General features: G+C 50.0%; 1 protein-coding gene across 1 annotated transcript in view; it reads right to left on the bottom strand.

The window, feature by feature from the left end:
• Positions 1-26,272, bottom strand: part of GPC3 (glypican 3) — a 152,752-nt gene that overhangs the window by 41,909 nt on the left and 84,571 nt on the right. Inside the window, exons 4-6 of the mRNA XM_075162044.1 lie at positions 19,373-19,506; positions 16,337-16,462; positions 4,286-4,406 (exon numbers count right to left, since the gene is read on the bottom strand). Coding sequence (XP_075018145.1) covers positions 4,286-4,406; positions 16,337-16,462; positions 19,373-19,506 — 381 coding nt within the window. The remainder of the gene's footprint in view (positions 1-4,285; positions 4,407-16,336; positions 16,463-19,372; positions 19,507-26,272) is intronic.

Raw genomic sequence — 26,272 nt, 5'->3', positions numbered from 1 at the left:
TGTGCTCCCCTTATTTCCAAGGAAATAAATCAAAGCGGGTTTCTCAGGGTCTGTGAAAGCATATTGCCTGGATTCCGATCCCCAAAGGGTTTTTTTTTCAAGAGCTTATATGGTAGTTAGATTTCTGGCTAGAGAATATGCAATATGATAAAAACACAGTCCCTATACGGGGCAATAAATTACAGATTGTTTGATGTGGAAACCAAAGAACTGTCAAACTCCAGTATATCTGAAATATTCTAAATGAGCCCTTAACTCCAGTGTCTGGAAATGTACAATATGTTTCCAGGCCCTTCAGTCTTGTAAAGGCACATCTCCCCCAGTTAAGTTTCCTTTTATGGAGTTTATTCTTCATTTTTGGTGGGGTTTTTCCCCCCTTTTCTTCCAGTATTACACTCTTCCTCCTAGAGATGGTCCTATGATAAACATCAGGATTCATCTGAGCATAAAAAGGGATCAGAACTGGGCACAAGCTTGAACAGGTAAGTGCAGTAAGGATGGGGTAAAGCATCTGCTTCAACGGTGTCAGAGCCCCGTAAGCACTGCAGAGAGCACACGGTCAGCAGGGGACCGAGAGGGACAAGAGGAAGGACCGAGAGTGTCACATCAGCTGATCTGGTACCCGCAGTCTCCATCCCTGCTGCATCCTCGCACCAGCATCACTCAGGTCCGCTTTCCAGAGCCTTTCCTGGAAGAGGTTCAATAGGAGGTCACCAACGTGGCAGAGCGCCTGGGCACCACAGCTCCCACCTCCACGCGTATCTGTTAAAACTTGAACCTCATCCCCATCTGTCAGCCACGTCCCCATGGTGGGAGGAGAATTGAGTGACCAGAGGAAATAGCTCACCCTGCACACCACTTTTTGCCTAGGGATGCTACCAAGTCACACAAATACTGAGCAAGACTTTGTGCTGACACGGAATAACCTTTCAATTTCAATATAGTTTTATGTGTGGCATGAGTGAAAACCCTTCTAGCTAGAAACAGACCCCATCCACTCTGGGAAATAAAAGTTAGGAACCAATTCCAACTCATTTTCCTGAAGGTGACCCTTGGCCTCCCAGCTGAGATAACAATGCTAATATTTATGGATGGGCTGTTCATGCCTCTGGGCACACAGCAAAAATAACTCAAATCAAAACTTGGTAGACATCTAACAGAACTGGAAAAAAAAAAAAAACCCTTACTTCCAATACGGCAATAATAAACCATCTTGCCCACCAACGCATGAAAAATAGCACCATCCACGTTCGGGTGAAACAAAAACGGTCTGGAGTCTTGATGTGATGAGTAGGCACCACCGAGGGGGACTCATCCAGAAAGGACTGACTTGAGACAGCACACTACTCAGGCAGTGAGCTTTACTCATTTATTTATTTTAGCTTGATAAAAGGTGCTTGAACCGAACTAATACAATCTGGCAAACTTTTACTTCCCCTTCTCTCTAGGTTAAGTTTTCTATACTCCTTTCAGTCCCCGTGGATTTTGTTCTAATGCACAAACACCATTCTCATTTCAAACTGCAAAAGTTTGACGAGACTTTCTCATATATATGTGCGGACTTACCCAGATTCAATTTGAGAAGACACGAACTAATGAGCGAGCATGATTTCCGCACACAACACATTCACCAAACTGAAGCGAGCTCGAAAATGTGGCGTACTGCTGAAAGAACACACATTTTTCAGCAGCGTGAACAGCCTGGAATAAATCGAAGCCAAGTCATCAGCAAATCACAGACATTAGCAAAAATCTACAAGTAAAAGTAAAAGCTCTGGAACTCTTAACAAAAATTGCACCAACTAGCATGGCTCCTGAATCTACCCACATCCACAAAACGCAAGCTGCATCTCCAACACAACACACGGGGAGGGATGCATTACATGGGACTAGATTCACAATTTGCTGGTAGTCACACGGGGAATCCAGTTTACAGCTCTGAGGACTACAAACACTCGAAAAGATGCTCTTTTCTCCCAAAGATTCTGGATGTTTGAAAACCCTTAAAATCCGCTCTTGGCTTGAGCTTGGTGGATCGGGAGATTTTCACCCCTCCCCAGCCCGGGAGTCCCCACCCTTTCCCAGATCTGAAGCCAACACCTGAAAAACACAACTGTAATTCATCCAGAGCTGCTCCTTCCACGTTTCCTACTCTTTGGCGTTCAAGATGCATTCCAGATGTGAAGGAGAGCACAAAACTTCGGTAGCCCAAGAAAATAAGTGTGATGGTGAGCTATGACACCCCAAATCCCAAATTTAAGTGACCTCTGCAGTTACTTTCCTGGTATATAAGCTACTTACCATAGCCTAAAGACCCTCCGCAGGAATAGCTAGGTTCAGAACTAATTTTCACGAATCACATCCCATTTTCTCCTGATTTTATTCTCAATCCCCCTCTTTCTCAAACACAACTTCACAAGAGGTTCGATATTTTTCAGCCTCTTACATTTATGCCATTTAAACCAAAACAACTCACCTGCCCCCCATAACACGTTCCAATCCGACATTGCAAGCCAAGGAGGGGAAGCGCTGTAAGAGATCGTGACCAAGCTGACCATATTCACCCCCTTACCACCATTTTTCCCAGAGCAGGGGCTGACAAAGACATGCTGCTGCTGCAAACAGCTGAGTTCAGCCCGGCGATGTTTACCCAGGGTCTCTCGTTCCACAAATCTCCGCTCCTCAGCAGCCTGAACTGTTCAGCAAAGACCTAACTTGACCCAATCTGGCAGCCAGCATTTCACAACCACTTTATGTCAGCAGTTTCAAGTACACTAATAACCATGTTTTGTTCAGTGCGACTTTCTCACTGTGAACGGCAAAATATCATTATCACCTGCAGGTTGAAGCCTGCCCTCTACCCCATTTAATAGGGAGCTGATTATGCTATTTTTTTTTCCCCCCTTTTTTAATAATTATGGGCTGTTGGCAGATGGCAGGGCTCGGCACGGGGAGGCATGCGGGAAGGCAGAGCGGGTTGTGCTGCCGCTGCCCACGTCGGCTCCCGCGTGCCAGGGTGCTCCCGGGGACCCCGAATCCCTCGCTGCATCCCGCTCCCAGACACAGCTAATGAGTGCCTGCATCAGAAGGTGCAGGGGTTAAACCGGGAACTGCTATGAAAACAGTCCCTGGCAGTCGCGGGAGCAGGAAAGCAGAGGTTAGCAGAAAAGTCGCTAAGCCAGCAACTCCAGACAGACGAGCCCTCGCAGCCCACCCAGCCGGGAAGCAAAGCTGGGCTTAACGCCGGTAACCCGCCGCTGCCCAAAGCCTCACGCCGGAGCGACCCTGAACAAGGTCCCCACCAGTAAGAGCTCTCTCGGGAGAGACTGGGCAGCTCAGCTGTATTAACAGACAGCATTATCGCCCGAGTATTTGCCCTGCAAGGTCCCAGTGCTGTGTGTCCCTGGAAAGTACAGAGGTCCAAGCTATCAGTCTAGTGAAAAACATCCCTCTACAAGTTACTCAGTGACACAGAGAGGAGAGCAGAGTCCAGAGCCGGACCCCGGCCCGGCTGGCCCGAGGCAACGCTCCAGAAGAGCTCTGGGAGGTTAACAATCGCAAGCTGAACACCGCGCAGAGGTGCCACCTAATCCTTTGGCTTGTTCACAGACCTAACCTGGCCTCGCATGATGGGTAGAGACAAGATACTGCTTGTCCTGGCAAGGATGCCAAGTCTGAAACCGTGGGAAGGAAGCTCCCTCCCCAGCAGAAAGGGTCTCATCCAGCTCTGCCATTTCCCCATTCAATGATAACTTGTCCCAGTAGTGACTGGGAGTGGATGCCCAGGGAGACACAGCAACGAAACAAGTGACCCTCTCTGCCCGCCACAAGCAATGCCAAAGGGGACTCCTCTGACCAGAGGGGACGTCAGGCATGTGCCACATAGACCCCTGCTAGCCTCGTGCTCAGGGGCACCAGAGCAGCTCCATCTTTCTTGGTCCTTCATCACGTGGGGGATGGATGTCAGCAGAAGCGCACCGCAGGGATGCATCCACGCATCCTCCCAGGCGCAGGCTGAGCCCTGGAGGGCTGCAACGCACGTGCCCTGCAGCTCCCGCTGCAGCCGCGGAGCACCACGCCAGCGTGCATGAATCAGGACACGCCACGCGTGCCCTGCAAGCCTGGTACTGCGCGGGGCCAAGGTGGCACTGGCTCCGCACGCAGCTGCGGAAGATGGAGATGCCCCGGGTTGTCTGGCTGAGCCCGAAGAAAGCGTGGGGGGGGCCAGACTGATTTGGAAACCGCCCACTCTGAAGCCATCCCTGCTGGCATGCCTGCAACAAACCTGGTTGATGTGTTTCAGCTTGTCAATAATCTGGCTGATCACTGGCTCAGGACTTTTCATCTTCACCTCGTGGTTGCCAGGCTGAGCTTTTGCTCCATTCCTTGTGATTTGGGGACTGTACCTGTGGGAGTGAGAACAGAGGAGACCACGATGTGATAGGCTAATATAGCGGAGATCTTTAAGGTTCAGTACAAACAAAAGAAATCCCAAGATAAGCACCAGCCCTTTGCAAAACAGAGAGCGCAAAACAGTTAATAATGACAAAGAAAAGGCAGAAGATTCCCATAAATATTTCTGCTCTGCCTGTGCAAAGCAGCAAGATGATATACTTGTATCACTTGAGGACAATGAAGTCCTTTCCAGTCCATTAGTAACCAAGGAAGACGTTAAACAGTATACAACAGGGATAAATATTTTCACATAACTTGCACCCAAGAGTCCTAAAAAAGCTGGCTCAGAAATTCTGGCTTGCTCATGTTTGTTTAAAATAAATCTTGGCAGACCACAGAGACTCCAGTACAAGAGCGGTAGTGTTGTGCCCACAGCCAAAAAAAATGAGTGGGATGACCCAGTTAACAGCAAGCTGATTAGCATAACATCAACCCCCTTGCAAAATAATGACTATCACTGATGTGTGATTTCAATAATAAAGAACTAAAGCATCAGAATATAATTAATGCTGTCAACATTGCTAATGGAAAATAGGTGTTGTCAAACAATCCTGATTTCAGTCTTTGATGAGATCCAGCCTTGGGGATCAAAGTAACTGCTTAGACAGAAGGTACCTTGACTTTGGTGCGGTGCTAGGCTCTGCACCACGCGATATCCTGATTTACACAGGTACCGTGCAAGTCCGTAAAGCACCCGTAAAGCAGATTAAGAGCTGGCAGAGAGATCTCCAGATGCAGCTCTCCACAAGGACCCTCCCTGAGCAGCCAGCTGCCAGGGCAGCTCTGCAGAGGAGGGCGGCCAAGCCTGCGCTCAACTTTTTCATTGGCGATTAGGAAAGAAATACAAATTCACTGCTGCAAAATTTATGGAATAGCAAAGTTTATCAGAGTGATAAAAGTGAGGAGAAGAGGGACAGAGGGATCGCTGCATGCTTGCCTTTGGAGGAATGCATTCCTACACTCGGTACCTGGGTAACAGCCCACGATGCTCGGGACGTGAGACAAGCACGTCCGCACCAACCTCAAACTCGGCTTCAGGACCAAAGCAAGCGGCTGCCACCACTGTCTGCTGGCAGCCACAGCAGTGGCACAGAGCACACTGGTGCCTTCTTGAGCTGTGAGTTGTTGGCATTCATCGCAGCCCCAATGATGGGCCGCGGAACTCTACAAGCACAAAACAAGTCCTCATCTCCAAGAGCTGACAGCCCGAGCACACGCTGCCAAACCCCGGCACGAAGGCAAGATCGCCGAGATAACACCAAGCACCAGTCTGCTTTACTGTACATCTGGTTTTCCGGTGCCGTGGGTAAACACGACGAATATTCCTTTCTGCAATTCATCTCCTACACATCATGTCCTTACCCAACTCCCAGCACCAGCCCCAGCGACTGCCTCCCCGTCTGCCAGCTCCCCAGCCCACTAATCCTTCATCCCCGCGCTGCCGGGCAAGCTGGGGCGATGACAGTCAGCCCATTTCACAGAGGCTTTGGGGAGGAAGTGGGACTTCAGCCGGGATTAAAGGAGGGGAGGGAGACAGGAGGGATGGTGGGGCCAGCTCGGAGAGGATGCTTTGCTGGGGGAGAAAGCAAGAGGCATGGGGACATTCAGCCGCAACAGCTGTCGGGGCACACTGAGGGTTTTGGGGATACACAGAAGGTTGGCCCCACTTAAACTCTAAATTAGGAATGAGACCGACTTAGACATGTGGGGATGCAAAGGCAACCCCAGATTTATACTGATGCAGCAGGAATCTGCCCCTGATCTGAAATATTCGCATCATTTAAAATACAGGACTGAGGCTGATTTCCACTCCAGAGCAAGAGTTATATGTACAGGAGCGCTCTGCATCCCTAGCTGGGTCCCCAGCCAGGTCCCCAGCGCTGGGCACTCCCCATACACAGCTCAGCTGAGGGCTGGTGACCCCACAAGATGCTCCAACTAAAAGAGATGACAGACAAAGAAGAATGGGAGAAAGGAGGTGTTTGTGCCTCTAACAGAGGAGCACTCGCCTGTGTATATTCCTGTTTCCAGACATACACAGCTTGTCCAAGTATAGGAGAAGCATCACTGCAAAGCACAGACAACGACTTGGGTCTCCCAAGACCCACCAGCTCCTCAACACTGGGGCAGCTGCCTGCAGAGTCAACCCCCCACGCAGCGCTTCAGCTGCAGCACGGTGCTGCTCAGGCGTACCGTACCGACTCCAACAGCTCTGTTCTCCACCCAGGCACCCTTCCCCACGCTGGTGTCTCTAGTTAGGACTCAACATTTTGCAAAACACACACTTTTGGGGTTTTTTTAATAGTTGTATTATCCTGGGAAGTACAAAACACAGCTGTAGCTGCAACACAATAGCTCCCAGTTCAGAAAAGCACTTACACGTGCAATTAGAGGCTTGTTGTAGGCTGAAAGCTAAGTGACTGGGAGAAGCGGGGCGGGAGAGCGACAGGCTGGATCCCAGTCTGCAGCAGCCCATGCCCAGGAGAAGGTCTGGTTTCCTGGCCGGCGGGACCGCAGGCTCCGAGCACCATCTCGTGGGAAGACGCTGCTGCCGCAAGCACAGACCTGCCTGGCTCTCAAATACTTGGGCTTAACGTTTTGCAGGGGAATAAGGCATTGGGAGCAGCGAACCATTAAACCTGCCGCTTATTTGTCACACAGTCACTTAAAGCCACCGTGCCAACCTGACAAACACATCTGGTGACTGAACATAAACATCCACAAGATGCGTGACTTTTTAGATGCCAAAGAAATTACCATTTTTGGTGTCACTGTAAATTTAATTTAAAACACTGATGGAACTTTAAAGTACATTGCTGAAAAGTCTCCTGTGGTTTAAGAGATTTAACTAGCAGGATAAATCTCCCACAGGTTTTAGCAAGAGCAGAACCAAGCCCATTTGGTGCACACCTAAATTAATACAATCTCTCTCCTAAACAGTTTTATACAAAGAAACTCAATAGCTTGGGTTTGAGTGGGCGAAACACCTTCTGAAAACCACGCAACAACTGCCAGAGAGGATTTCTGTAGCCTACGCAATGTCGTACAGGAAGGAGGAACACCGTACTATGGCAGTAATACACTGTAACTACGTGTCCAAAAACTGAAATTGTTCTCCAGAAGGCTCTGCTGGGGTGGGGAGGACCTCAGATCCCCCTCCCCAAGAAGACAAGTCTACCACAGAAGGAAGCAAACCTGAAAGCGTTTGCAGAGGGATCTCTCCCTAAAACAGTGATGCTGGAGAAGCAGAGTGCCACCACCTGGTGCTTCCCACCTGGCCACGTACAAGCGCACACACTGGGCCCAAAGTGAACCATTTTGCATCATTACACAAGTCATTTGAAGCAGCGAGGCAGTGGGCGCTGCAAGCTGGACATCTTTGAGCATGAATCACAAAGAAGCAGATGCACGGGGACACGATACATCCGAAGAGCCAGAGACGAGCTCCTGCGTGGCTTGGGTGCTTCAGGACATGCTGCCCCTGCACTGCCAAGCTGAGACCTCCTGGGTACGAGGGGGACACCAGCTCCCCCTCGGCTGTGCCCCTCTCTGCCCAGGCACCAGGGCTGGCACACATTCAGGCATGCGGGATGCAGCCAAATGAAGGGTTAAAGGCTTTGAAATGTAGCTTCAGTGAGGGATGGACGTTCCTGAAATGCCAGAAAAGCTGGAAAAGGCAGCTGGCACCCCTCCCTGCAGCCTGGGCCAAGCAGCCAAGGCCTTAATATGGCAGAGAGATGCCTTTGCAGACCCCATCGAGCTGGAGGACAGGGGACTCCCAGAGCAGTCCCCATGCACACTTCTCTGCGTCCCACCAAGCTGCTGCTGGGCTGGTGGGCTCGCAGGTCCCACTGCAAAGCAAAGCCAAAGCATCACCTTCCTCCCATGTTCCCCAGGCGCAGCTCAGCAAAGGAGACATCTCAGAGCCATCTCAAGCTGCTTTCAACATATGCCAATAAAACAGCCCCTTCTGCAGGACACTTGTGCCACTCCATGAAACCCATCACATACCTCTGCCATGGCGATAGCGGCCTTGAACAGCAAATATGCACAGTGGTTAAAGTCCACCCCGTGGTCCCAGGGGATCCCTGTGCCGAAGGGATATCAGTGTTGCAACATGAGCCTGGTCTGGCTCCCACTTCATAAGCAAAGCCCAAAATACTTTCCTCTTTGACGTGTGTCGACGTCAGTCAGCAGCATCTCCTTTGCCTGGGCTCCCTGGGTACGGGCTCTTGCTGCGGACATGGTATTTTCCAAAGACAAATGTCACGCTGTAAAATGTGCTGATAAGCAGCCCTCGCTAAAAATGACTTTAAAGACAACCACCTGATGAAAACACTAATGACCTGAGGTCTTCTGCGGGGATAGCACAACGACAGACCCTTCCTGCTCCTTCTCATCCACCAGCCATAAATGCCAAAGTATGCAGTCAAATTAAGGGATTTTCCCCTCCTTTTTCCCCACCATCCACAAATGTCTCCTGTGAACGTTTGGTCATTCCAGTCCAAATGCAGCTCTTTCCAGGCTTTCATTTCAGAGCAAGGAAGACAAGATGACAAATGCAATTTAAATATATGGCAATGAATGTAAAATGTGTGTTCGTCCTACTTGGCCATGCTAGGCTTAGAGATGAGTTACTGCAATGCCTGACGTGTGATTTAGAGAAAGTAATCCTGTAAGTCAAACATAAAGAATTACACCTTTTAGAAAAAGGAAAGTAAGTTTGTCATTCAAATAACAATTAATTTATGCCTGCCTTCCAGTTGCAAAGTATTTATTCAAATGCAGCTCCACAATTTAAACAGCACGGTATCCCTTGCAGGCTCTTTCTCTGCTGTCTCTGTTCACTGAATCATACTTGTTTGAGGGAGTGGGTGGCAGACAAATACAACACAGACTGCTACACGACAGGACCACAATACAAGAGAAGAGCCTTCTTTGCACAGGATTTAATAACCGAGCTTGAGAGAGCAGCATTTCCAGCACCTGCAATCCCCTGAAGCTGCTCTGCATTTCAAGACACGACTTACTACGGGCCATGTGGGCTGGTGACACCAAGTCCTCATCACGTAGGAGGCAAAAAGATATGAAAAAGGGGAGAAAGGAAAGAAAAGTTTCTCCCCCACTCTCCTGGCAGGAACCCAAGTCTAATCTCCAGCTGGGTCAGTAAAGATGAGCGCAGTGGTGATGCCAACATTTTACTCTCTCCGGCCCTGCTGCCTTTAGGTTTAGTGGGACAACCTTAGCGTCACATCATCGGTGCGAGCAGCGGGAGCCAAAAGGCTGGAAGAGCTGCTTCCAACCCACCCATCCCACCCTGCGGACAGGGAGTAACTCCTGGATGAGTCCATAAGCCTCCAAGAAGAGCCGATAACTTCTTCCCCTGATAGTTTCCTCTCTAAAGAGAGACTGTCCAGAGACACCTCCTCAACCACACCAGTTACCCCAGCCCAGACACGGGCTGGGTGTGGGTTGCAGGCCAGACAAGTGCAGGTCTACCCAGCTGCCCTTTTCCATACGGGGTGCATGGTCCCACCATCCCTTGACCATATGCAGGCATCTGTTATATGGGGGTGCAAGTGGCAGCAGAGAGGTGGGGTGTATGGCTCTCAGGTGCTTTCCTGGCTTGCAACGTGCACTCAGTTGCTTGCTTGCAGCGAGTGCTTGCAGACGTTGCAGAGCTCGCAATGCCACAGTCAATTTACACCACCAGCAGCTCTGAGCAAGCTTCTTCAAAGGCAACGAGGAGGATCCAACTCTCTCAGTGGGGAGCGTTCTCACCTAAATAAAAGGAGCCATTTTCTGCTGGATTTCCAAATATCAACACCTTGCAGCCTGGTCTCACTACCGTGAGAGCCCTCTGAGATGCTGCTGTATCAGTTCCCTGCCAAAGGGAAGTGCTGCCTCTTCCCAACCGCCCTACGCAATGCGCTACAGCCGGTAAGCATGCTGCAGGCGGGAGTTTGGTTATCAATGTGAAGTCTCAGGTAATCACCTGGTTCTGGGAGACTGGACTTTAAGAAGGAACAGCAAAACCTGTAATATTCATAGCAGAACAATGGGAGTTTGTAGTGCAAAAGGACAGCCTGAAGTCTCCCTCCATTCTTACTTCAGTTGAGTAAAGTTCAAGACAAACAGATTATGGAAAAATTGGCTAAACCTGAGACCAAGCAGCAGGCTTAATAGAGGAAGATTCATGATCTTCATTTCTGAAATACTCTGGAAACAATTATGACCACTCAATAACCCACTGAATTTGCCTACTATCCTTTCATTATAGCTTACATTTGCTACAAAGCTGTGCTTTATGTGCTTGAAAAGTTATACAGCCTCCCTCTTTGGGGACTCCATTGTATCAGATATTTTGCAGCACTGCCAGAAATAACCAAACCCTTCATGAACTAAAGGGTTATTGCTGGCATGGAATTTCCTTTGTTCCAATTACAGAATCTCATTTTTCTCTCTTGCTTCCAATTGTGCTTTCATTGTTTATGATTTGTATGATTAAAACAAACCACAGTACATTGGCAACAGCAGGGAAATCTGAGACTTCTAGCTTGAAGAAAAGAATCTGGCAAGGTGCTAAAAATATATTAATTTGGAATATAATTTGGTATAAAGAGAATAAGAGTTATGCAGGTGATTTAGATTAATGTATAAGTTTGTCTTGAGAAATTTGGAAATGGCAGTATCTAACAGTAATACTTAATGTGCTTACAGGTTTTGCAGCGGGCAAATGTTGCTGTCGTTCTATTCAGAACTGCTTAAAAGGAATATACTCGTGTAAGCAGATTATTAAACTCTGAGAATCTAGATTTTAATAGGCTTTTAGTATTAAATGCTGCAAAACCCTGATGCTATATATAAGGCTCAAATCACCTTTGAGATTCAGATGCCTAACTCCCATAGAAACTGTGATGAGTTCGATATCTCAGCACCCACTTGACTTAAGCTAAAGTCTTTAAATGAGCTAATTATTCAGTCAGGACTTCAGTGATAAGAATCGCCTTCTGGTTTTTCTCTACACTGGATGGAGATAAGGATAAGAGAGGCTGGACAACATCTTCTCACCACCCAACACCACCAGCGTGAGGGCAGGTGGGAGGATGGGGCATGAAGACAAACAGAGGCAAGGAAGGGCATGATGGCAACCCTCACTTAGGCAGATTTAAGCTGTTGCGCACCCACCCTGTCTACATGTCCAGCCCTCCACTATCTCAGTGCCTGTCAATTAACTGAGCCCAGGAACACTGCAAAGAGGTGCACAGGAATGCACAGAGACAGAGGGAGATCCAGCAGGTCTGGTCCCCACCTACCATGAACACCCAAGCACCATGACCCCTCAACAAGCTCTTCGCAAGTGGCAGAGAGTGCCATGTGTGGCTTTTGCTGTGAACCTTTGTGGCATCCCATAAAGGCACAGGAAGTTTTGCACACTTTGAAAAGCATGAAAAGCAGTAATGTATTGCCTTTTATTTTTTCTTCCCACTTATGTTCTTCAACCACACAGCAACAGCACAGCAAAAGACACAGGCACTGCTCTGCGTAACTAGAAAAAAATCAACTTTCCTCGTATGGTTGCCACTATTTGCAAGCCGTTATTTCAAGGCACCATGTCCTAAACCCACATAAGGGATGGCGATCTAACTATTAACCCACAAATCAAACCTCAGGAAGGAGGATGAATTCTTGCCATTAGATGGCCCAACCTGGAGAAGCAAATGAGATGGACAAAGGACCACAAAGTAAGACTCAGTAAAAGAAAATGAGGGATGAATCATATTAAAAACGCTAAAATACACAAAGCAGGATGAGTGATGCTGACCCATCAGCAGAGCACACTGCATGTCATCCCCACCACAAGCCAAGGTGTAGAAAGCCCTCGGTCAAGCAGGTCCTCAGAGCTCTTAATTTCATGGGAGCTGCAAGGGGCTGAACCAGGCAAAGAGTGCACCCGCTGCAAGCATAACCCCGCTCCACCGGTGGGAAATCTCAGAGCCAGGGATGAAACAGGAACATAGCTCAAGTAGAGTCGGACCTCGATCACCACGACAAGCAAAGTAGAGTCCGCACAGGGGCTGCCCTGAAATGGCTCATTGCATCAGGAGAAAAGCACAATAAAATATTCCAGCCAGCTGCATTCCATCGGAGTCCCAGACGAACATGCCACGTTCAATCAGGGCAGAGGGAATTAAGGGCAAGGAGGAAACGGAGGACGGTTCAAGGCTCAAACTGGGAAATGAGACCCCGTGGAAAGGCATTGAGCACGTCCGATCCGCGGGGAGGAGGGACACGCTCACCCTCTGCTGATAACAAAGCACTGGGATAAACAGGACGGAGTAAATACTGATTCAGAAAAACCACAAGAGGAGGAGCATAGGGTGCAGAAGGGACTGTTTGCGTCAAATAGCAGGATACACATTGTCGGTATAATCTAGTACTTGAGTGCATTGGCAAGGGGCTGCGAAGTTGCTATTCCAGGCTTGATTTAACGTGTTATAGGAAAAGGGCTTAGAATAACTAGCAAATTTTGTAGTGACAGATTGGTCAGGAAACAGATAAACCAGCAGGGCTCCTCTCTAACTTAATTAACACGCAGGTACTGCATTAAAGATGTGAGAGGTAAATAGCCACAAACCCTACAGGAACACCACCAAAGCCCAGACATGCCCATATGGATGCTCACACCGAGCTCACTGACACAGCAATGCCCGAGCAGTTTTATCCATCGATTGTGCAGCACCAGACATGGAAACACGTGGAAACATGGCATCCACCCAACCATCGCTCTCCTCTGGTCTTCACCTGATGCTGCAAAGCTTTCAGCAGCTTCAGCAGGTGCTTTCTTATCTATCACTAGAGTGAGCACCTCATATTGCTATAGGAATCGCAAGGTGTCTCCCTCGAGCCCCAGCTGCCACTCCACAGGGACATGGGTGGTCTTAGGTCTTCCTATGGATGTCTCAGAAACTTGAAGGGGTCTCAGGCCGCACATGGTGCCCACGCTCAGGCAACTCAATCCTGCCCCGAGGTGAAACATATCCAGCTACAGCAACCACGCACAGCAGGTTAAGTGCAAGGCATGAGCGTCTCCTCCTGTCCAGCCTGCTGAACTTTCAGTCAGGAAGATCTGATTCGCAAAAGCCAATATCCAACAAAGCAAGAGGGAAACATTAAGATATAAAGTATATTTTACATGCACAAAACCTAGAAAATCAGACCCTTCTTTCTGGCAGCCTTTACACGTGTGGGACAACTACCAGGTCAGCATCCTGAAATTAATGCTAGATATTCAAAAAACACCAAGTTTCTTGCAAAAAGTGGCAAGATGGAGTTTGATGACCAACAAGTGCACATCAGCCCAGCAGAAGAATTGCTGTAGCCACGCCAGAAACACTCCAGCACATTCTCAGAGCAGCTTGCGTAAGAGCCTCTACGCAGTGAACAGCTGCTTGGCTCCCTCTTGGGGAAAACACAGAAATAAAGAAACTGGTGGTTTGGGGTACTTGAGCACCATTACCTTAAATGCTCCTGATTTTCAGGAATCCTCCCAGACTCCGAAAGAGATGCCATGCTGGGAAGTCCAAGCACGTGAAGCAGTCAGTTTTGGCTCTACGTGAAGCAATGCAATTGGCTTTAGAGACCGTTTTAACTACGTGCTTGCTTCTATTTGAAACATTCTGTAAATGGGTCCTGGGAGAGGAGCACCCTGGACCATCATCTTAGTTCAGCTTTATTTAGCTGAGTTCCCCCTGTAGTTTCATCGGTAGAAACACCACCAGGATGTGGTATGAGACACTTTCTCAGCCTACGGAGAGGAGAGGGTCACCCTCGGAAGCGTTACAGCTGCAGATGCTAAAAATACAAGGTGGGAAGGCAGTCGATGCATTTAAGGGGCAACAGCTATTTCCATTTTGTGCATCCATTTGCCCTCCCTCCTGAACACCCTGCCTTCACAGGGGTGTTCAAATCTCCTCCGTGAGGGCCACCACCCACACAATTTTCCTTGCCCAGCCAACAAGTTTCCCCCTCCAGGACACCACTGATGTCCCTGTGAGGGAATGAGAGATTTAACTCTCAGCACCCCTTTCTGCTCGCAGCAAAATCTCCAATATCTGCCTGCAAGGGAGCTGCTACTAATATTTCGTAGGAGCTGGCAGAGGTGGTGACATCTGTGCAACAGATCAGGGGGGGCAAGGAGAAGAAGAGTGGAAAGGCACGCTCTCTTCAAGCACAGCAGAGGATTTAATCCTCAACTTAACAGCCAGGGGCTGAAATCTTGGTGCCCCCTTTATGCACGCACACTTTATCCTCTCCCTGCCTTGCCCCCTCCGCGTGCTGTGGCACCTACGTGACCTGCCGTACTGTGCCACCACCACCGCAGCATTGCAGCAGGGGACCTAGGGTGACACCTCTGCCTATGACTGTCCACTGGTATTCTCAGCAGAAAGCTGGAGAAGGCTATCATCTAAAGTCACGTTTAATCTGCAAATAATTCTGAACTTACATTTGCGGGAGGATCTGGACTCAGCACCTTTCTATTGCTGCCACTTCGCCCAGGCATGGCATCAGCAGGAGCTCGACCAAGGCCACTGGCCATGGCCCCAGTGAACTGTCATAAGCGAAGACCTCACCCTAGGTCCTCCCCTGCAAAGCTGCAGTGTTTATAGCACTGTTTTAAGAAGTTTTAATTAACAATCAGTGAGACAGTATTGAAATAATCTTTTTATTCCAATAGTACTTCTCACTTAGGCATGGAAGCTCAAGATTTTCCAGAAATAGGTACAGATAGAGGACGCATTTTTCCTTAGGCAAAGTAAGTACCCTTTATTAAGCGTGTGATCTTAGATGCTTGAGCAATTTTTTTTCAAAATATAGTTTGATGCTATTTTGGTCCCTTCATTGTTTCAGGTCAGTATTGCAAGTACAGGCTAATTACCACCTGAGGTTACTGATCAAGAAGTCATAATTAATATCTCAACATTTCACCACTTCCTGATTTTATTTCTATTTCTTCCCTTATGCAAATTACTTAATAGCAAAGAATGCTTCGCAAAGTAGGGTGATTAGAGGAGATTTATGTATAATTATAAAAAGCATTTCCAAGTTCTATTTCCACATTCTTTAACATTCCTGGGGGGCATTTTTTGCAAGAAAAAAATCTCCATTTCTATTAACACTTCCTTCCCCTTTATGCTATTAATCCTGTACTTTATTAACCTCATAGTTACCGCCAGGTCATCCTCAGAACCGGCGAGTGGGGCAGGGAAAAGCAGCCAGGGCACGAGCTGGTGTGAATGGCTCCATCCAGAGAGGAGAGCCAGGGCTCGGTTGCGGGAAGATGGTCAGATGGCAGCAGGGGCACCACCAGAGCTCAGTGGTCCTGACCTCCTCTAGCACAGAGCCATGGCCAAGGACAAACCCAACAAGGTGGTCTTCCTTGTCACTCCTTGGATGGGGCAGGGGATGCCAGCCATGCTGTCCTGCTACCACTGCACGGAGCCAGGTTGGAGACATCCCCACCCCAACGCCGTGGTGGCAACTGCCCCCATTGCTAGTCCCGTGGGAACACGGCTGCTCTGAGCTGCTGCTGCTGCTCTCCCCGCCTGGCTCACCACTACCAACCCGCCCCGACCGAAACCAGTCACGGCTGCAGGGTTTTCACAGCAGAGTGCAGAAAACTCAGTGGAGGGCAGCACACAACCACTTCTCCTCTCCGTGCAGACTTTGCACGTCCATCTGAGCTGCAGCACCGGTGGACACTGCCCCTGTAAAAGGTTTCTTAAGGGAACAAGCAGTGTCCCAGCCACAGACCACTCCTGCGCCTGGTTAACAAAAGATAAGCAGTGCTGGAGAAAGGAAGAAGGGAGACGTGATTCACCTCTCCATGACCTCTTGTCCGTTCCAGCAAAGAGTGTCGTTCTGAACAGCAGAGCTGTGGTTGCAGATGTACTCTGGCAAGCTGCTGTAAAAACTGCTGTGGGACTTCAGCTTCATAATGAGTTCCCTGGAAGAAAGGGGAAAAAAAAGCGGTGCGCAGTTAAAAGAGGAAAAGAAGATGGGGTTGGTGCATTTTAACCAGTGAAGGTAGTCACACAAACACAACAAGAATGCAGCTGGGTGCAAACAAACCATGAAGCATCGGTCTTATTTCTGACCTCAAGCAGCATTTTGCATCGTCCCCTGACGTTAATCAGTTAAGGGCTGAATCCGTGTTTCTTAGGGCAAAACCACTAGTGATGGGAGGGATGCTGGGGCAGCGGAACCTCAGCCCAACCACGCAGCACGCCAAAGCCAGACACGCTCTCTGCGCTCTCACAGCACCTAAGGAAAGGTGCTGCTGGCTCAGGCCATGCATACATGGGGTGCATCTGAGCAGCAAGTGCTCCGGCTGCCAGCAGTCCCCTCCACTTTGCAGAAGGCAACAGAGGCCCTTCAGGAAAGGACAGCCTTGTCACTTTGTCTGCCTGACATTGGCCATCCACCATCCCTGCAAGGGCAGGTGGCATTTTTGGTGGCAGGCCAGAGCAGACACTCTCAACACAGACCTGTACAGATGGGTAACGCTGGGTTTCATGCCGCACTGTTGAAAATACACAATTTCAAGGTGTACGCTGGGCTGGCCGTGGGGTCACAGTCTGCACTGAAAGGGACAGGTTACACTCAGCAGAATGGCTCTGCCCTGGGAAGGCAGGAGGAGCCTCAGGAGCAGTGCTTGCGCCAGGCAGAGGGGATGCGAACCAGGCTGCACCCCCACCCTGCACCCTCCCTTCCCAGCACCAAGGACCTTTGTCCCCAGCAGGTCCCCTTTTCGGCAGCGGTCCAGAGGTGCCAGGACACAAGCTGACCCCAGGGACGCTGTGCTGACAGCCACCAGAAAGGGAACAGGGGCTGCGGGAGCGGGATGCAGCCGTCCCCCCAGCCCAGGTTGGCCCCTTGGGTGGCACTCGGCAGCTGTCACCAGGAAATACCCGCAGATTTAATTAGCTAAATGGCACGAGGAGCATGATAATATGAATAGCAGGGACTGAAGGAAGTAAGACTTGGCCTCATGGTCTCCTGGCTTCGGTTCAGTGCATTTCCCCCTTTGGCAAGGGGTTATTTCTTGGCCTCCTTCCTCCCTGGGAGGGATGACGAGGGATCAGCACCTCCAGCTGGGAGCACTCCTGGAGATTGCCCTTGGTGCCCGCAGCAGTGGGACCTCGGTGGCACCTCCGCACGCCGCCGGCTCTGGGGAGCTGCCCAGCAGTGCCAGGCTGTCAGACAGAGCAAGCTCAGGCAGGCTGGGGTGCAGAGGGGGTGCCCAGCTCCCTCCATCCCTCTTTGCTTCTCTTTGCTTGGGGATTTCGTGGGGTTCCCTCTCCAGACGAAGCCCCCGACTGCCAGCTGGGGGCAGGCGAAACAAGGAGAAGACGCCCCAGCGCCAGCGAAGGCAGCCTGCGCTGCTCTGCTCTGCCTTTTTGCTGACGAGGAGCCTGTTTCTGCCCTGATCGGACTGACACAGCCCGTGCAGGCAGGGCCGGCAGCCGATGGAGGCAGAGGGCCACCCAAGTCCTCCCTCGGGTCACCACAACGCAGCCTGCTGGAGTAGCACCAACCCATCCATCACTGTCCGTGCCAATAAATAAGGGTTTGCCCGAGGAGTCAAAGCCCCTCCGAAGGGTGGGAGTTCAGCCCACAACCTCCCTGCACAAATCGGAGAGGTGCTTCAGACATTCACCTCCTGCACGAACCGCTTCCTACGGCCATCTCCTGCACTGGGCTTATGGTGGGGCAGGAGGTCCAACCAACAGCATTTTGAAAGCCAAAATGAGGCAAGACCTGGATCTTCATTTATGCCAAACCACAAGCAGGACAAGCCTTACGCTGCCCATCGCACCCAGCTCCTTACATCCTAGGCACTGCCTTGCTCCCCAGCAGCGCTGGGGAGAACGGATGGAAGAAAACCTTCTTGGGGAGCTCCCCACCAACCTGAGAGGGGAAGGGAAAGGAGAAACTCCTCCGTATCTGCAGGTATGAGCTCACGTAATTCATTGCAACAGATTTCATTAGACTTCACAGTCCTCAAAGGACATCTCCAGCAGAGCCTGGGCTGTGTAACCCTCCAACGTGTTGAGACAATGGAGGAATGCAAGCCCTGGTGCTACATCTCATGGGAATCGTATCAAGAATGTGACCCTGTTACTCTTTAAAGAGAAATCCATCCTACTTAGTCTATCCCCAGTTCCAAAAATTGCCAAGCTTGCCTGTTTCTCTTCCGCAGGGATTTTTCTTGTATTCAAGACAGCAGTAAAGGCACCGCACGTCTCTGGGTGTGCTTTCAGATCCAGAGGGGAGATGCTTCCCTGTGACACGGCAGCACGAGCCCACTGAATTACAGCCAAGCACAGGGTGCAGTGTCAGCAGCGGAGGCACCTGCTTCACTTTGAAAATATTCAGTAAAAGGCTGTTAACATTTCTGAACCACCGTAAAAGACTGCACAAAAAAAAGTGAAATGAGTCCCCCTTACCTACACACACGTAACGTTTCAGGCTAGAGCGACCATTTCCACCTATAACTACATCTGTGAGTATTTCTGGCACCACAGCAGTGCCCAAGAAACCCAGACAAGGCATTTGGTGTATGAACCCGGATGCCTGGTGCATTGCAAAAAAGCAAAACAAAGATGAAAAGCAGGAGGCAGTTTTACAGGTTAAAAAAAAAAATAGATGCACTAGGTGAGAAAACTCATGTAGACACCTCGCCGCACTTCGGAGCCAGCCATAGAGCAGCTCTGATGTTGAGTCAAAACCAGCTGCAGATTTATGCGTAAGGGAAATAAGAAGCTCTTCCATCCGCTTCCACGGGGCTATCCCGTATGGCGACCGCTCCTGCAGCCCATCCCGTGGGCACCGCGCTCAGCCCAGGCGTTCTCACCTCCTCCTGCTCGACAAAGTTTCTTCTTGCTCGATGTGAGTCACCTTCAGGACTTTCTTGTCAACAAAGAGGTCTTCGGGGTAATGAGCTGATCGATACTGCCTCTGCTGAGCATGGCCACATAACCGGCTGATCTGGAAAACACAAACACCGCAGCATGAGGAAAAGTTGGGACCAGAAATACTGCAGGAAAACAGCTGAGATGCACCCTGGCCCCTGCACATGAGCTAGTCAGTCATCCCATCATCCTCACCTCTCCCACAGCTCACGCAAGCACCTGAAAGCAAGCTGCTGCCCTAAGGATGCAACCCCGCTCTTGTACGGATATTCCCTGTGAGAGGGAAGGCAGGAAACTTCAGGCAGGATTTTTGGGCATCAAGGTGCCCCATTATTGTCAAAAGCCCTGAGCTGCAGGCACAACCGGCAGAGCTCCCTGTGCCAGGTTACTCATGCTGGTAGGAAGGGGCTGAGGTGTTCCCCACTCCTTCCTTGCTGAAAGCAGCAGCAGCTCGGGACGCTATGCTCCACCGCTCTAGCCAGGCTTTTAGGTAACACCTCCCTCAAAGATGCCGGTTCTGCATCTCGAGGCAGCTCAGCATCCGCACGGTCTGCACTGCAGGTGCCCAGGGATGAACATCATACACGTCATTACTAATTAAAAAAATCAGGGCCTAAAATAAAGCAAGCATTATGGCTACAGCCCAGTTGTACCATGGGAGGTCTTGATTAACAGGGCTCTGTTAATGACACAAATTAGCTCATTAGCACACAGATGATTCGGTAACCGGCTGCAGCGGCAAGGGAAGGAATCCAAAATGCCTCATTAAAGCTCTCCCGTGCAGCCAATGTCCCAAGACTCAGCCAGCAGCGCTGTGGCCGCTGCTGCAGTCCACGCTGCGGATGGATTTGCAGTCATCTCCTTCTCTGGGAGACCACCGAGAGATAACTGTTCCCCCGAGGCACCAGAGCTGCTGGGAAACTCTCCTTTTGAACCGTCCATGCTGTTCCGCAGGACTTGTCCATGCCGGGTTGTGAAGGGGACTCGGCCGATTGCCAGGACCACGAAGGCACCACAGATAACACCAAATCCTCTTTCCTTGACCCTCATCCCACCACCTGCATCCAGGCTCAGGACCAGCCATGTACCCATAAAATGCCTGTTTCTCGCAGCACCTCATTTATCTTCATGCCACAGGAACCAAGGCAGCCAAATAAACTCCGAGTTAGCCGCACACCGGAGGCTAAAAGCTCACCCGCCACCCAAAGCTACAAGCATCTGATGTGTAAAGAGGAGAGATTAATTCTGTTCTATTACATCCTGCATTTGGGTGGGCAAATAAATTAGTAATGTCACCTCTCTCATTATCAAGAGCAGCACAGTTTGTTTGCTCAGGCTGCCATAAAACAAAGAGCAAAAGAGCAACCTCCTGGGAGCTGGGCACTGCCATTTCTGGTTCACAGCGCGGTGGGAAGAGATGCTGCCACCGGTTCCTTCTGCGCCTGCGGTTGCCTCTGCCGAAGCGACTCCTCCTGCAGCTGCCGGGGGAGCAGTTTCTGCAGCACCTTACCCGTTTTTTATTCAGCTGCCCTCCCTTGGCTGTGTTTCCTCTCCGCCTTGCCAAACCCAAGTCTTGCAGAAGAATGCATCAGCCCTACTGTCCTCCCTAAGTCATGTGGCAGGCTTAAAAAACAGAAGGAGGAAGGGAGTAAGAAAAACAACACCGTGTTTTGGGCTGTTTTCTTTGCCTTTTGGGTTTTCCTTTAGCATCCATTAGTCTCCCATAAAATTCTCAGGTAACCTCCAATGCAGGCAGCCAGGATTAGAAGGAAACCACGGGGCAGCAGGAGACCTGGACAAGGGCATTTGGGACACCTGAGACCCCACCGCTGCAGAACGGGTCTGCACGTCCCATGCTCTCTCTGTGCTGGCCCGTGCCACTGTCCCTGCAACAGGCAGACTGGCAGGAGAGCACGAGGATGCACGGGGGTTTGCAGACCTCACCCCCCAAAGGAGCCCTTCGAGCCGGGGGAGGCCAGAGATGAGACCTGCCACAAAACCGCCCCGGGGAAACACAAGGTATGCAAATGCGACAGGACAGAGGGCACAGAACAAGCGATGCCGCAAATGCAGCATCGCTGCACCCACGCTCTGCACGGGCACGTAACGCGGAGGAGAGAAGCAGGAAAAGGTCAGATATTTTCAGCTGCCGCTTGCGATGACTCCCTTTGATTCTCCCCAGCTCTGTCAAAAGCCCCCCCTTCCCCTTCCAAAGCCTGCCTTTCAGCTGGCGAAGCCTACTGAACCCCAAGAGAAGAGCAAGTCCAGGATCAAGGCTTTTGTCCCCAAGGATGCTGAGACACGCTGAATGCGACGGGAGGGCCCGAGTGACAGCGCGAACAACGGCACTTCAAACAGCAAAGCGGCCGGGCGGACCGGAGCTGCCCCGTCTCCCACCCGGCACCGAAGGTATCGCAGCCCCTCTGCTCCCAGCTCCTGCATGGGAGTGCGGCTCAGCCGCATCCTCGCAGCCCCACTCGGCGTCCGGGTACCACGGGCTCCTGCGAGGGATGGAACCACAAACAGGATCGTGCTAGCCCTGACATGGGAGAGCAGATGAAATCTTCATGGATAGAAGCTGGAAAGTCTGAGCAGTGCATCCAAGTTTCTACTTATTTATTTATTCAAGGACAGTTAACCTTTTCAGGAAAAAAAAAAAAAAATCAAACCTGCAGCCCATCTTGCAAAGTCACAGTGAAATGATTGTCACATTTTAGTCAAACAAAAACGCAGCTGAGATTTGAACTTTAAATAAAGTGAGAGAATGTAGAAGTAACAGATTGCCTGCTCGTTTGCAGGGGTGGCATCGCGTGCGCTTTTGGGGGGAGGGAAGGATTTCACAAACCATCTGCCAAAGTCTGCTGGGCCACAAGCGGTCTTAGGACAACAGCTCAGAAACCCTGTTTCAATCTTTCCCCCTTTTTGAATCCCCGCTGCAAGCTCAGGAACACAAGAACCCAGTTTCCCAGTCTCTTCCTAATCACCGTTATTTTAAAGTGAGCTCCAAATTCTAAAAAGTCCAGAAAAATGCCACTATAGGGCAGCTGGAGAAGGGAAAACACAAGCCTCAGACTTTGCGGGGAAAAGTGAGATGCTTCAGCTCTCCTGGCATCGCTTGCTTTGGCAGGAGCAGCAGAGCAAGGGCAACCAGATCCCCGGCAAGGTGGGATGCCTGCAAGAGTGAGAGCAAAAGGAAGGCGGCATATCTAATCGCGTCTGCTAAACTAGTATCGAGCGACAGCGGTAATACGTGGCTGCCTCCTGCCACACAACTACAAATGTGAAATCCAAAGCAAATTGACAGAATGGAACCGCTGGCTCTGGCTCTGGCTCTGCACGCTATCAGCAGGATCGTAAATATATACGAGTCCTTATCTAAAGTATATTCAGTGCGAGAGCCGTGCAGTCTCTTATTTCACGTCTCACACACGGTCCCAGAACAGGTGGCAGCTTGAAGCATCATGCCACGAAAAATGAATAAGTAAATCAAATGGCATGTGGTTTTTAGGCAACGGGGGTTGGGGGTTTGTTTGTTTTTAAGAGAACCTGCAGGTCCACCAAAAAACTGCGAAAAGGGGACACAAGGCAAGCAAAACCTTCCCAAAGCCTTGAACTTTTACAATCCCCCAAAGCCACTGATACTTTAACAGCCGAAGCTAAATTTCCCTGCCCCAGCTCATTAACAAACTCACTAATTACCCAATTTCATTAGCCTCCTCCATGCGAGCGTGACCCAGGCCATGAGGGGAACACTTTGCCTCCTGCCGATCGTTACCCACCACCCCATTTCTTTATTCCAGCCGCGGGGCGAGCCCATGCCGCCGGTCGGGCAGAGCTCCTTGGGGACCCCGCAGCTCCTCGGGACCCGCCGGCTGCCGAGGATGCCCGCGCTGGACGGGGAAGCAGCTGGCTCCCGATGCCCCCGGGAGCCACACGCCACGTAATGGCTCCGCTTTAGAGGGAACATTGATTTGAGAGGAGCGCAGGGACAAAGCTAATGGAGTAGCTCTATCAGCCCGCTTTAACGCTTCCCCATTAATTTAGGGTGAGAGGTGCCGGAGGACTGCAGGGAACCTGATTGTGGCTGCACGGAAACAATGCACCGTGAGCAGCCGGGGACCAGACCCGCCACCACGGCTGCTTCCAGCCGCGTCGGCTGCAAGGGTGTAGAGCATAACACTGGTGCCCACAAGCCAATGGAAACTGGAACCACTGGGATAAGGTTAAATTATGTCAAAAAAAGGGTAGTGACCACAGTACCAGGTTCTGTGAAAAGCATCACAGCCTCGGTGCAGCCGATGGAAAGCGAAGCCCCCTCGGGCACCCCCAGCCCGGCCACGGCAGGACAGCATCGCTCGCAGCACCGGGGCCACCCATCGAACCCACTCCGCTGCCCAGGCACGAGGCAGGGCGGCTGCACGGGGCAAAAACCTCTCGCCTTGGACATCAGCAAGCAAATCTAGGTGCGGAAAGATTGGAAAGCAGCACACGTGTGATCCTCAGCGCCAATCTGAGCATCACTTTTAAGCGTAAGAGCTTTTTAAAGGTAATTTTCTAGATTTTTTTTTAAAAAAAAAGCAAGCTATCAACTTCTCCTTGGAAAAGAAGAGAGTGCATTCAACGCTGTTGAATACCTGCTGCTGCCGCTTCCCATTCAGCCCATGAGCTCCACTCTGCTCCAAAGGAGAGCTTGCTGTATTTGACCTTTGCTTAAACTTTACATGGAGTTTCCATTTGTCTTCTCTGTGAACTCTTCTGCTTATAGATTCGTTCTCCAGGAAGACACAGTATTTTTTTTTTTTTCCCCTCAAGAGGATGGCGTCATTTTTGAAGATTTCCTCTCGCAATCTTCTCTGCTCTCTGGAGTTCACGTATGTCATTTTATACCTATTCCCGAGTTTCCTTTGGGAGAAACTGCACATTAAACTGAAAAGCGATTAACTATTATAATTGATTCAAACACAGCCTCTGAAAGGGTGGTTTGCTACGGTATGCACAGGAGAGACAATCACAGTCCTCAACAGAACGTGCTGCCTTTGGAGGAACCAACTGGTGCCCACTAAACCCTGTACATCGCTCAACGATGGGACCCGGTTTGACCAGGAAGGCCCAGTAACGCATGTGCCTGCGTTGGCGCTTCTTCCCCGATTCTTTTTCACAACCTACTCTGCTAAACTTCACACGTATTATTAGCATTATAAACGGGGCACAAATGCGTTCTTTATCTTCAAAGTCACCATAAAAGTGAACCTGAAGTCTATTACTCAAGCGCTGCTATAGAAATCCGCTTAATTAAATTCTAAAGGGCTTAAACCAAAAATATACATTGCAATGATGTGCTATAGAACATAAACTTTTTAATAGTAGTAACCAAGCACATTTACCATTTCTACAGGTGTAATAAAAATGCTAATATATGTTAATGTTTAGTCTGTGGTTAATGTTTTGTCTTGTTAATTTCCCCAGGGCTTTTATTACTGATTTAAATCTGCCACCCTACCCCAGTGATTGCATCGCCTTCCACAAACTGCGCGCCACACTCTCAAACGAATGCTGATTAACAGAAGTGAAGAAACATTTAGCTAGGACAAACACTCTTATTATATGCTTGTAATCATTATATACATTTTGTCAAGAAGACGGGAAAGAGACAATTCCCCGCTCCCTCACTCTTTTCACAGCGGAAAATATGATTATGGTCATAAAAATGAATTTACAAGCCTTTATTTTAGGAAGCACATCATTATTAACTAAGTAATGATTGTTCTTCTGGTTCCAGGCACTCGAGCAGAAGGAACAAACTGAGTATGATAACACAGATGTCTTCTACGCACATTTCACTAAAATTCCTCATTAATGGAGTACTAAATGTTATTAATCAGCTCTATAGCATTACAATTTCCATTATTCAGACAGCACCTTGCAAGAATTACATGAGAGACAACATTCTAACTCACTCACGCAGAGCAGCAGGAATCGCGGGAAGTGACCTACTCTCCGTGCCGAGAAGAGCATTTAATAATGCATTACCTTTAAATAATGCAACGCTATAATGTGTAAAATGCACACAAACACTAATGCTTAGAATAACAGAGCGCCTGTCACACCAGCGCCCACGGTGACGCCCAACACATGCCGCAAACACGCACTACAAATGCTCAGGGACCCCTGCAGCTACCAGACCAGGTTATGTTGAAGACCATCACCTGGTTTGAAGACCAGGTCTTCAAACTCCTGCAGACCAAGGAGGCGTTTAAGGAGGCATTTTTAGAAGGAAATATAACTTCAATGTTCTATCCCATCCTTCACGTAGAGCATCACAAGATGCTTTGCAGAGGCTCAGCATCACAGCAGGAACACAGGGTCCATGGAAGACCAATGGGTGCCCCCTCCCTGGCCTCATTTCTTGTCTGCAAAGACAGCTCTGACCACCAGCCGAGAGACGAGGGCTCAAGACTTGATGGAAGAGAAGCCAACAGCACAGTCGCCCCCACAGACCCCAGCTGCTGCCCAAGGCGCTCGCCATGCCCCTGTGTGACCCAAGGGCTAACTGGTGCTGGTTCCGCAGGGCGAGGAGCAGGATGTGATCCCACGCAGCCAGGTGTATTGGTGTGACAGAGGTGACACAAGAGCTGGCCGGTCTGATGCATCGCATGGTTACGCGGCCGCTCTACCCCAGGGCCTGCATAAGGGCGTGGGTGCAGCAGCTCAGGAGAGCAATGGGGAGCTGCAAGCGTTTCAACCCTTGGAGCTAATTGCTGAAGCTGGATGATCCCCATCTGCACCTCGCCCTGCTGCGTCAGGGTTCAAATAGCTTAAATCAGTCGGAGACCACCACTGCA

Source organism: Calonectris borealis, chromosome 13 (genome assembly GCF_964195595.1).
Source record: "Calonectris borealis chromosome 13, bCalBor7.hap1.2, whole genome shotgun sequence".
Taxonomy (NCBI): domain Eukaryota; kingdom Metazoa; phylum Chordata; class Aves; order Procellariiformes; family Procellariidae; genus Calonectris; species Calonectris borealis.
The sequence above is the reverse complement of the archived record's forward strand: the minus strand, read 5'-3'. Positions and strand labels throughout refer to the sequence as shown.